Source organism: Manis javanica, chromosome 13 (genome assembly GCF_040802235.1).
Source record: "Manis javanica isolate MJ-LG chromosome 13, MJ_LKY, whole genome shotgun sequence".
Classification (NCBI taxonomy): domain Eukaryota; kingdom Metazoa; phylum Chordata; class Mammalia; order Pholidota; family Manidae; genus Manis; species Manis javanica.
The window spans coordinates 71,794,936-71,807,865 of NC_133168.1; the positions used below are offsets into that span (position 1 = coordinate 71,794,936).

Genomic DNA, 12,930 nt, shown 5'->3' on the forward strand with positions numbered 1-12,930 from the left:
GTGGTAGATGTAGGGCAGCCTCAGGATGGCGCTCACCTCAGGACCGGAGCCCAAGTAATTACTCTGAGTCAGACGTGAGGCTGTAATGTCCGATACATTGAACCAGCACTCAGTCAACGCTGGCATCCCTCGTCTGCTTGGAGAGGGTTTTGGTGACCAGCCTGGATTTCCCCCCATGATGTAATGGCCCTCTGTGGCGCTTGCTTTTGGAATGTGCAGAGACAGCATATTTTGAGACTGCCAGCGTCATCAGTGCCAACAGAGGAAGGGTTAATAAGGATAATAACTGATATTGTGTGTTGATCATGTTGTTAGACAAAAAGTATTTCCAGTGAATGTTTTCCCGAGTCCAGATATTAAGTAAAAGACTTTAATTTGTGTTTCCTTTTGTTTAGGTAACTACTCCAGACCCCCAGCATATAGTGGGGTGCCCAGTGCAAGCTACAGCGGCCCAGGGCCCGGCATGGGCATCAATGCCAACAACCAGATGCATGGGCAAGGGCCAAGCCAACCATGTGGTGCTCTGCCCCTGGGACGAATGCCATCAGCTGGGATGCAGAACAGACCATTTCCTGGAAATATGAGCAGCATGACCCCCAGTTCTCCTGGCATGTCTCAGCAGGGAGGGCCAGGAATGGGGCCACCAATGCCAACCGTGAACCGTAAGGCACAGGAGGCAGCCGCCGCAGTGATGCAGGCCGCTGCAAACTCGGCACAGAGCAGGTACGCCGGCGGGGCGGGTGGTCCGCGTGCAGGCACGTGAGCACATGCCGAGCACAGAGCCGCACATCCCCAGGGGCACACAGGGCTGGAGGGCAGGAGAGTGGGACTCCGCTTGGCGATTTTTTGTGTTATATTCTGTACCGTACAGGTCAGAGAAGTAAATGAGAGACTGTGTTCTATGAGATTTCAAGGAAGGAATCTGGTGGGCAAGTCCTCTGTGGGAGGTTATCTGAAACGGCCGTGAATTGTCATTACATCCAGCGACCCAGGGCCAGGCCCTTGATAGGGTCTTTGTAGTTCCATTTAAAGCAGCAAGGTTTAGGTAGGAAATTCTAAAGCCTAAAAACGAGTTAAAATCTTGAAAAAGAACCCAGCCCCTTTTTTTACCCCACTATAAAAATCGTTACAAAATAGAAACTTTGTACATGCGCATATGTGTACTGTGTGTGTTTGTCTAAATGTATATGTGTGAGATTTATATACTTCATATTCTTATGTTTTATTTTTCTGGGCATACCTCTCTATCTGTCCAAACCAAAATACGGTTAATAAAGCAAAGATAGTATTTCAGAAAGTTTAAGTTAGAGCAGAGCTTTAGCTTCAATTACTTACTTGTTTTTAATCCTGGTTTTTAAAATTCTTGAAGTAAATCCTTGACCTGAATAAAAATAACATACTTAATTAAAAATGTATGAGGCAAAAGTGAGTATGTTTTGAAAGCACATGTAAATGTTTTAAATTATGTTTAACATATGTTAAAATATTTTTTAAAGCACATTGAGAGATATGTATGATGGTTCGGTATCTTTTGAAGAAAAGATAGAAGGTTCTGATTTTTGTCAAAAGGAAATAAAAGCTAATATGTGTGTGTATGTATGTGTGTATGTGTGATTTTAAATGTGTCCGTTTGTTACTTTTCCTCTGACAGTGCAATTTTGGGAATGTTAGGGACCCCCTCCAGTCTCACTGTTTGCTCCAAATAATAATAAGTTTCCCTTGAAGAATCAGTCATTATCTCCCTCTCTTATCCACATTATAATTACTTAAAATCTTCTGAACCCCAGCAACGTACTAAACTGAACCTGCTGCGGCTTCAGGGGATGTTTTAATGAACTTGTCTGTGAAGACTGGTTTGCTGGTCCAACTGAAGTTCTAAGTTAGATTTAAATGAACTGTCCATTGTTGCAACTCATAAAGCACAAGTTATTCTCTTTTTAAGTAAAAAGTATTGATTGCCTTTGACATGAAGCCTTGAATAGTGATCTGGGAAGATAACTAGAGATGAAGGCATAATTGTCTGACTAAAAACTCTTATTCTGCTCCTTTCTGAATCAGTTTATGTATCATTTTATATAAATTAATGTATAAATCCATGCATTTTCATTTCTATTTTGAACCAGTTGCCCATTCCAAGCCTTGCCTCCACATACTGCCCATCCTAGGTCTGCAGAAGGTCAAATAGGGACAGTACATTTTTTGGCATTTACCGAAGCCAAAGTTATGCATAAGAACTGTAAACCAAGATTAGCTTTGAGAATCTCACTTTTCTCTCTCCTCTGCCCTGTCCCCTACCCTTTTTTTTTTTCAAAGAAATGTTAAATCCAGTTCCATTCCCAGGCAGCTGCATGGTACAGAGTATTAGGCCACGTTCCATACCCTCCACACCTATGTGTAGAGGTGACTAGTGGACAGGGGGATTCCTATTTGTCTGCAGAACAAATCCAAAGCAGTTGTTCTTCTGTTCTACTTTAGGCCACCATACATTAGGTCGCCTGCTTATCCCAGCCAGTCTGGGGCTGGCGGACGCCCCATGTTTTCTTCCCAGCACCCCAACTATGGCAACTCTCAGGCTCCCATGGTGCACCAGCCTGACCAGTACGGGTAGGTAGCCACACACCCTGACTCGCTGCGGGGCCTGTGGGCATAGCTGTTAAGGGACGTGCCATCTGGCTGTAAAAGGAACGCCCAAAACAAGACAGTGAAAGGCCCTGAGAGGAAATCCATCTTGGAGGGGGTTGTCTTTTTGTTTACTTCTGTTTGTTTTGGGTTTTTGTTTGTTTTGTTCTGTTTGGTTTTTCATTCTTACGGTACTGTGGTAGTTCGGTGGAACCCGCATGCGTCCCAGTCCTGTCTGCGCATGGCTGTGGCATGGCTTCCTCCCTTCATGTCTGAGAGGGAAATAATACCTTTTATCTACGTAACAGTAAGGAAATCGCCTACTGTGGCAGCATTTCACCCACTGTTGTCATCTTGTTGCCTAGGAACTTGTGCAGAACCGTTATCATGACTGTGTTATTGTCATTGCTGCCACTACAACGACCTGCTCCCATACACACTCCTGAGTTCAGAGTGCAGCAACCCTATTTGACAAGAGACTCACCATGGGAGACTTGACTTAGATTATTAATAGGACGTATGAGGGCCTTCTTCATATCTTCACCAAACAAACGTCTATGCTAAAGATTTCTGTTATTTCCCTCTACAAGGAGTTTTAGAATATTGAAGTCACCAGGAATTTATAACCAAATCATCCAATACAGAATTTTCTGTCTAAATACAGTATTGCCATATTATCATCAATTTCAACACAGGAATTACATACAGCAACAAGAAGTATCTCTTCTTTCCTACTACAAAACTATATAATATCAGACTGTGACCTTTTTTAGGTTCGTAAATGCTCTAAAGGTAGCTTGTTATTGAGTGATTTACCAAGCAAAATATTATTATTGGTGTCATTTTGCATATACTAACAATAAGATTATACTACGTGGATTGAATCAGGTAATTTCAATAGAAACATACACCATGTTTTTGGTTAAAATAAAAAGAACAGTCAACTAGCTTTGTTTAAAGACCATATTTATAGAAATACATTTTCACTACTTGTTATGAATTCATGACAGAGAACTTTTTAATGGTTATGTATTCGGTATACATTTATCTAGACAGCAAAAGTAAATGATAGTGTTGCGATTGAGAGTTGTGAATCCTGTAAACATGGCCCTGAGTGTGGACCAACAAATACCAAATTCCGTGCCTGTAATCCTAAAAATGGAAATAACAAATACAGCATTAACTTATTTGGGGGTACTTGTCTTTTTCCTCTTTTTTCCTTTCTTGTGGTACCTTCAAGGTCACTTCATGAGTCAATAGTAGGAAGATAACAGTGGAGGGAGAAAAGCGTTTATCATCAGCTACTAATCATAGGATCAGCCCTTTACCAACTCAGGAGTCCTGTTTAGACCCACAAAGGCAGTTTGGCGGTGCCTTGCCAAGCCACATTAAGCAGCTGTGTAAAATGAATTTAAATGGCATGCATCCGAGTAAAATCTCTTCCACTGGGGCAGAAAATCAATGTTAGCTAACCAACACGAGAAGATCAAATCTGTGTTTCAGCCAGCAGCATCCAGATAGCTTCCTTAAAATACTACAGCACCTCCTCCTTAATTAAAAATAAGAAAAAGAACGATGTTGGAGTTATTCTTGGTGAGTCTTGTAAAGCACATTTGGCAAAGGCCCATCTTTGTGGCTCCATCCTTGTTAGCTCTGAATTTTGTCTTTGATGTCTGCAGTATTCTTTCTAAAAAAGAAAGAAAAGAAAGTTTTGTTTCTATTCTAAATCTTCTTTCCCTTTCACTTTGTGATACATATAACCTGTTGTGCCTTTTTCTTAAACAGCAGAAGCTTGACTGTGAGGAAACATGTGCAGTACATGTTTCAGTGCCACGGGTCAAGCCATTTGATTCCCAACGTGCTTGTGCTCCCCTAACAGCTCATGGCAGATGCACTCCTGTTCTTGCTCATGTTTTGTTTTTGTCCCCCATTGATAACTCTGTCAAGTGAAAGCTAAGTTGATGATTTGAAAAGCAAGTTTGCTAAACGTCAGCTTCTCTTTTGGAGCAGTGGCTCAAGCCCTCCAGAAGCCGTATTCACAGAGTCTGTTAGTATAGTGACTTCTTTCTCAAGTCAGAATCCCAAAAGGCCTAGAGCCTATGAAAGAATCAGAAAAAGACAAATTAATGATGAAGGGAAGGAGGGACAGAGAGAGTGTGTGTGTGTGTGTACATCCAATTAGAAACAGAAAGCTCACTGTAAAAACTAAGGATTATGGCCATTATGCCCCAGGCTTTCTCAGTGAGTCTAGCAGGTAGCACAGAGAAAAAAACACACTCTTGCCCGGCAGGGAGCCATTGTACTAAATTCCTTTTTTTTGAGTGGTGTGACGAGGTGAAATCCACCTGCTGCACTGAATAAGTTAAAGAACAGAGATGAATTATTTTTTCTTTTTCACCTTTTGATGAAGGAATCCCTCATTTTGATTATCAGAGGATTCACAGTAGAGTGTGCTGAATCTTATTGCTCCAGTACTACATTAGCTGAGTAACAATATCCAATCATTCGAAATTCAGTCTATCCATAATATTTACCTCAGATTGCCCCCCCATACACACTGATACACTTTTTTTTCTCAGAAAATGCACTTCTGTGCTCAGTTTTAAAGCACTTCTACCTACTGTAGTATTCTTTTGAAGTAATGAGAAAGAGTTGGGAAGTATTTGTTGATTTTACTAAAAGCCTAGTTCCTGGGGGTGGCAAGTAAAAGTGACTTTCCCCCTCAGTCCAGGTCTCGTGGCTGTCTACAGCCTCGTGTTGGAAGATTCTAAGACATTGTCTGAGCACAGGAGGGCCAAAGTCAGCCACAAGTTTAGGAAAGACTTTGGCCTGCTGCCTTCTAAAGAAGTATTGCCATGAATCCCAGGCTACAGCATAGTCTTTAAGATTTTTTGAATGACTGAATTAATTTTCAATGACTTTTATGCTTAAAACACACACACATAGAAAACAAATTCCCCTCAGGCATTTATTGTGTTTTGCATCCATTCATTCATTCCAGGTGGCACCTGGTAGTGTCCAGCAATTGGCATCTGTGCCAAATGCAACTGATTTACAGATATTGGTATTTCTGAGTTATTGAGATTTTTTCTTGGAAACAGGCTCCAAGGATGATGCATGACTTCAGTGAACTTACAGAAGACCTGACAAGCCTAGATCTTCAGGCCAGGGTAGATTTTTGATTGCTTGAAGTCTGTTGTTCCCAACACCGTCTAGATAACTTTGATCAAGCCTTCAGTAACCTGAGATTGTTTGTGTCGAAGTCTGGCACAGATCTTTAAGATAATGTTTTCATAAGAATAGTTTCCAAGAGGATGTAGAATTTCAAGTACAGAATAATAGAAATTTCGAGCTGGATTTTAGATGTCAGCCAGTCTTAATGTTACTTATGGTGGAGAAAAGTGAGACCTACGGTGTTCCCTACCCAGGACTGTTCAGCTGCTCACCAGCAGGGCACAGCAGGCCCCGGAGCCCTGTCTCCTGACCCACTTGCTCTTCCTTCTGGTTGGTGCTGTCTCTGTAGATTTTCCCTTTTTAAAAAATGTCTTCACTCCAGTTCTCTTTCATGTGTAAAGGCAGTTCTGTTAGATACTAACTGTTAATCAGTGTCCTACTGGAGATCCTGCTTCTTACCTTGAGCTCTGGATTTCTTTTTCATTGGCTTAGTCTCTTGCTCTGAAGGAAAGAAGCACTTTGCACATTCCCACTTTAGGCTCGATGTGCAGCACACATACTTGTTCCTGGAACCATGCATGATGTGAAATGAAGTAAGTTTACTGACAGCACACAGATGGGTTTGAATTCCTGTCCTTTTCACCCTCTGCTTGCCTCCCAAGAAGGCTTTAGCATTTTGCATTCTCGTGACTGGAGCGTAGCTGTGAAAGTTAAAGATTCTGAGTCATCTAAGAGTAGGAATAGAAGTTGGCCTTTGAACCCGGGTAAATTCCTACACGTACGTGATTCTGTGTAAGTGGTACTGTCATCCTCTTGCCATCTCCCCAGTGGTCTAGCTGGCCATCAGGAGAAGGGAAATGCTCTCAGACTAGTTAGTTTCAAAAAAATGAGGAAAACAAGTAAGTTTGAAGTCTCATTATTCTTGCCTAAAAGGGAATTTTTATACTGAATATTATGACCATGAGTCGGGAAACCTACATTTTAATACTTACATCATACAAAATACTAGGATAACTGGAATTAGTTTTAAAATATTTTGTTTCAAGTAAAATAGGAGATTGGAAATTTTAATTAACATTATTTTTGAACCTTAGCCATTCATTAACAGGGTAAATAAATTCCATGAGGTCTTAGCCATTAGGTAGCTTGGTCATCAGCAGCCCATCTATACTGATGTTGAAGCGGCCGAGTCTCATAAGCGAGTTGAAGCAGTGGTCTTCCTCTGCTCGGACATCACAGGCGCTCCTTGCACAGACAGCACAGGATTGGTTTGTTCTCTTGAGTGTAAATAGCTGCTTATATCTGTGTCTCATGCACACCCACATACGGACACACCTTCCAACAACTATTCTTTACTGAGGTATGTATAATTCATTTCCCTTGTTGCTGCTTGCAAGCAAGGCACTTTTTCTCTCTTACTGTTTTCCTCTGAAGCCATGATGGCACGATTCTGCTGATGGGCTAGGAGCCACTGATGTGGAAATGCATTAGTGGAAATAGTGTATTACAATGTCAAAGAAAAGGGGCAAAAAACTTCTAAATGTGTCAGGCCCCAGTTCTACTGGGGTCCGTGGACCTGAAGAGCTGAGGGTGATTTTTGTTAACTAAGAATTTAGCCCTTTGGATTTTGGACAGTTGGGTTTTAAAATAATAGTCATGTTACTGAAAGACAAAAGATTACAAAGGCTTAAATAGAGTTTTTATTTCTGCAATTAAATGTAAACCTTTGCGTTATCATGTAAACACTGTGCTTTAATTTTAGCCCCCCCTTTCCCTTCGAAAGTTAGAATTTGAGTGGATACTACTCTGCTAGCATTTTAAGATTATTATTTCAATCAAATCTTTCAGAGTTACAGAACTATTATGGCAGCCACAAAGTACATTTAGTAGTCCTTAAATCAAAAAGTAGTAAAATGCTCATTTCTGAAAGACCAAAACTGATTTTTTTTTAAGTGTCTGAGATCCAAGAAATCAAAATTTGAGAATCTGAAGCTAGAGTCTGTAAAGCTCCCTAAACAACTGATTATTACCTAAAGAGCATATTAAATGTAATGACACCTGCAGCCTATCCACAGGGGACGAGGCTCAGAAGCCTATATCGTTCCGGATCCCCCAGGTGACCCTGCAGACCGGCACGTGTCTGAGGGCTGGCGTGTTGGATTTCTACTGCTGCTGAGAACTAGTGGAAATACAAGAGGGAAGAGTGGGAACCTGTAAGCTTGGGTGCCCCATTTTTTAGAGCTGATAGACATCGATTGAGGAAACTACTGACTGGAGCTGTGAATATGGGACACAAATCAGAGGAACTAATGTCTGCCCAGACCTGCCACCATGACTTGGACTTTGGCAACCTCGACCCAGACGCAGCTTCTCCCTGATGCCCCTCACCTGCTGCCTTTAGCGTCCTCTCAGACCCCACCATCCTCCCACGCTTGGGAATATTCCCAGTACCCCCCGAAACCACACCTGCCTTTTACCCCAGGTGTCTTCTGCCCACGTCCCAGTCCAAGCCTCTGACAGGCAGGTGCCATCCTTACCGCCTGACGTAGCCCACCTGGGCGTGAGCACCAGGCGTCCAGCAAGTCTCCCACCAGTGGCGTGTGCCTAGTTGCTTGTCTGGGCCACTTGTCTTCACATCCAAATGCATGGCCCACTCCTGGCCTGTCCCCAGTATTCACAGTGGTTAGAGGGGTAGGACCATGGAAACACGTACATCTCAGGTAGTAGCCACGGCCTCCTTGCCCACCTGGAAGCCTCCCAGGCTGGCATCAGGAAGTGTCAGGTTCTCGGTCCGACTGCTGACAACCTCAGCAGTGTCTCGGGCTAAAGGCAGAAGGAGCAGGTACACACGCAGTGGTGAGCACAGGGGTCTGTGTCTGAGTCTGCCCCAGTCTGGGGTTTGGGGAGCAGTGGGGGGGACCATGCGAAGGCCGTGGGTGAGGGGCCGGATCTCTCAACCATAGGATCCCTTGGCTGGTAGCATTAAGGGCTGTGAGAGCAACACACTAAGCTTAATCTTGACCTTCCATCTTATTTTGAACTCCACTTCCATTACATAGATTAAACTAGACTCTCTTAAGAATTTTAGGACAGTTTTTTAGAAGTTAGAATTGGTTGTATTGATGTGTTTCCTGGTACTACAGCCCCGGACAAACGCATTCTTTGTGAAGAGTTTTATAAAATACTGCTGTGGCAAAGTGTAGGAGGTGGAGCTCTCAGGACCCAAATTCTTTTTTTTTTCTTCTTCCAGCAAATAGACTGGTCCATTAAGGTACAAGAAGTCTGAGGGCCTGTGAGGCCTGTGCATTCTTTACCTCACTCCTCAAACACCGCTCAGAGTAGCCCCACCACCGGTCGCTCCCCAGCCCCTCAGCGTCTGTCCCGCTGACGAGCTCCTATGCCTGCGGAGACCCGCGTCCCATACCCATGGCTTCTGCCCGGGGAGGGGCTGTCCTGGGGCTATCACTGAAAGAGAAGAGCCCTCCTCGTAGATGTTTGGAGGTCTTCTCTTAATGGTATTATGATCTCAAGGTAAACTTATTTAAGTAAGGATCTTAAATAAATACAGTTATAAAGGAACACTTTTTTCTTTCTGGGGGCGACCTCAGTGGTAACTCATTTTTCTTCCACAAGATACTACAGATCCCGTTCTTACCAGACCAGAGAACCATGCCCTTTGTGTCTTGTCAGAGGCCAGTGGGAACCTGCTTATACCAGAACCCACAGAGTTCTGGGGGTCACCTCTTGGAGGGAAAAGGCAGGTTTCGGGAGCCTGTGCTGTCCCATGGGGCTTTCGTACTTGCCCTGCACCCGAGGCAGCCAGCACACAGGAGACGCTAACACAGAAATCTCTGAATGAAGCATCTTCATTTTATATGGTGGCCAGGAAGGAGCTCATCCTAACAGAACAGTGCGCTTAAAGACCAACATCAGCTTTGAGGTGAAGAGGACATTGTTAGTTATCAATTACCAAAATTCAAGCAGCCAGGCAGTTTTTGCATATTCTTCATGCCCTAACAAGGAGTCTCATGCTTCAAAACCCCCGAGCTCTGTTTGTTCTCCTGGTTGCTTTAAGAGAGAAGGTGATGATCAGTCAGCTGACTTAGAAACGACTAAAACCAGTTACCTGCATTGAGGCAAAAAGGAAGGACTGAATCTTGAAATTTCATAACCGGAGACATTTCTGCAGTGAGTGCCAGGGGCAGAACGGATAACAGGTGGAGCCCTCCAAGAAATCTGGATGAAGTGGCTAACAAAAGGGGAAAAACTGCTTCTGATGTTCTGGGCTTTTAGGAAACCCCAGATGGACTGTGCAGTATTACTCAGTGCTTGGTGGAAATAGCCCCACCAAGATGCGGGTGAACATGCAGCTCTTTTGAGAAAGGTGGAGACACCCAGGAAAGATGCTGCAAACACAGAAACCCTGAGGGCAGCACCGTATGTATAGGCTCAGGCAGAGATGTGCCGGGGAGAAGTTCCACCCTGAAGAGGCACCTGCCAAGTGTGCATCCACTATGAAAAGACCATTCTCAGGAGAAGGCTAACAAAGTTACCGCTGCCCCTCTATTGAAAGTGTGTTTTCATAGGGCTGTTGAAAAATAACATTTCTCTTTGTCCTTTCTTACAGAAAAAATAAAACTTCAGTGTATCAATTACCATAGGGTTTGGGCTGTTAGTAATTTATAGCTGAGGATGACTGATAATTGTTGCCGTAGCTTTGTGCTGGCATTATACACATTTCAGCTTTCTTTAAGGGAACAGACTATCTTGAAAAGAGATTGTGTTCCCAACAAGGGAAGATCTTAGAAAAAGACCCAGGAGGTATTGTAAGTGGCGTTCCTCCATGGGGAAGGAAGAGGAATTGAAGGGCTCACCCTCTGCTTGGCACACTGGCGTCTCCAGCAGCCTGTGTCACCTTGGGAGTTCAGAGGCATGTCACGTGCAACATGTCCAAAGCCACACACATGCTCTCTCTAGGGTTTTCTCTCAGTGACAGCCCCATTATCCTTCCTCTTGTGCGAGCCAGGTGCCTGTGAGATGGCTAGGTCTCTGACCCCATTGTGTCTGATGTATCACCAGGTTCTGGCACGTGTATCTCCAGTTAGCTTGCTCCCTACCGCCTGGCTCCAGGGCCCCATCTTCTCTTACCTGGACTGTTGTCATAGCCACACACCTGTTTTGTCCCTACAATCATTCTGCCTGCCTCACTGTCTCCTCCCTTCCATAGTCAGAGAACAATGCCTTTACAATACATGTCTTTTTATGCCCTTTCTCCTGCTTAGAAACCCCTCATCTCCTCCTCTTTCTCTAGGATACAGACAACAGCTCACAGAACCATGAGCCTGCGTGATGTGGCCCTTCCCGCTCCTCTGCCCTCACTGCTTCCCAGTCCCCAGCCAAAGGCCCCCCACCTTCTCAGCTGCCTGACCCCTGCCCTGGGAGGGGATAGGGCCCTAGCCTCCCTCGGGAGCTCTCCCCGGCCGCCCTCAGGGCAGGCCCCCCTGCCGCAAGCCCCCTCCTGTGTCCACACAGCGCAGTTGGGCTCGACCCTCACTCCTTGGCTGTTTGACTCAGATTGGTTCTTTGGGCCGCTATTGCCCTGCCTTTTTCCCTCCCCTCTCACACCTATCTTAAGACACCCATGTGGAGCAAAGGATTATAACTGTCAACTAAATAGAAGGTATTTCCGATTAATTTTAGTTATTTCTAGCATGTCTCCCTGAGGGCAAGGGGTGCAATCATTTTTTTTTAAATAGCACGTGGCTATATATTTTTACAGGAAGCCACAGTTTTAAATCATTGGCACTTTTGTTTGTTCTTTGTCTTTGGTTTAATGATATAAATGCCATTTTACCTTCACAGGATTGATTCCAAGCCAGAGCACCTGGCTTGTTGAAATCATAACATTATTTTGCCACGAGAATTGCTAACGCATTTGTTGTTACAGGCAAACCTGATGGATTAGCCACACCAAAAATGGGCTAGGGCTTGGGCAGCTTTCCTTTCTGTTCTGATTGTGTTGTTTTGGGGACAAAAAGGTAGTGTTTTCCCTGCTTCAGATACCAGATTTATAATAATCTCAACTGAATTTGTCCTTGGCACTGCTTTGGGAGAGTCACTTTGTAACTGAGGTTGAAAGTCTATTTAATTGGTGACACTGGGCATGTGCGAATTAATCAAAAGGGGGCCGTCCTGTGTGATGTTTATACATGTGTATGTAGCCGGAGCCCCCCAGGAATCAGCTGATGGAAGTTGAAACTGAACCTTTTCAGTTTCAAGGTCGTGGTTCTGAAAACTATTGGGTTCAGTGAAAAAGTACCCCAAATTTCCATGTTAGCATAATTAATTTTGTCAGTAAGCAGTCTATTCTGGCTTCTGAACTCAAATTGCATCTGTAAGTAACAGTCTGTCTAGAGAAAAATTCAGTCATAAATAGTTGCCCAAAAAATCATGCATTGCTTTACATTTATTTTGAACATAACTGAAGAATGATTTTTCAGTGGATATGCAGGAACTCTTCAGTGTGGAGGTCCTTTCCATGTGGCTTTGCCACTGGGACTTTATGTAAAGTGGCTTCATTAATGTCGTGTCTATTTCCAAAGCATTTCTTCTGGCTGTTCCCACCCTTCTCCAAAGAGCTGTATCAGAAATCCATTCATTTTCAAGATACATATTTCACACTTCCCATCTACCACTGTTGAGAAAAAATAGTGGTGAGTGCTAAAACAATATGGACTAAACATTCTTTTAAAGCACCAAAATCAAGTACAGACTTTAAGTTCTGTTGTAGTGGACTTAAAACAAGGTACAAGTATGTAGCTACTCTCATAGTAGTATCTCATAGTAATCTTAACTGCTAATAAGTTCAGACTGCCGTGAGAAGCTATATTCTTCCTGCCTTCACAGTAAACCACTGGAAATGGTCACTTTAAAATTGGTATGTACTTCTGGATTTTTCCGCCAAAGCCAGCCCTTTTTGTTGGCAAATGAATGTGCAATATTTGAAAAATCTCCAAAGTGACTAAGAGGAAAAACTATTAAAAATCACTTGTTGTGGGGGGGGATGCTGAGAAGCAGAAATGAAGAATGCTGTAGGGAAATGCATTTGCAGGCGTCCCTTCTGAAAGTCTCATTATA

The 12,930-nt window shown here is 43.5% G+C and overlaps 1 protein-coding gene across 8 annotated transcripts in view; it reads left to right on the top strand.

Annotated features, from left to right (window-relative positions):
- Positions 1 to 12,930, top strand: part of ARID1B (AT-rich interaction domain 1B) — a 411,155-nt gene that overhangs the window by 354,827 nt on the left and 43,398 nt on the right. For 4 of the 8 annotated variants that reach the window (XM_073219809.1, XM_073219814.1, XM_073219812.1 and 1 more), the window contains 2 exons: positions 396 to 723; positions 2,476 to 2,604. In XM_073219809.1, the coding sequence (XP_073075910.1) occupies positions 396 to 723; positions 2,476 to 2,604 (457 nt within the window). The remainder of the gene's footprint in view (positions 1 to 395; positions 724 to 2,475; positions 2,605 to 12,930) is intronic. The other 4 variants (XM_073219813.1, XM_073219815.1, XM_073219816.1 and 1 more) reach the window with 1 other exon arrangement.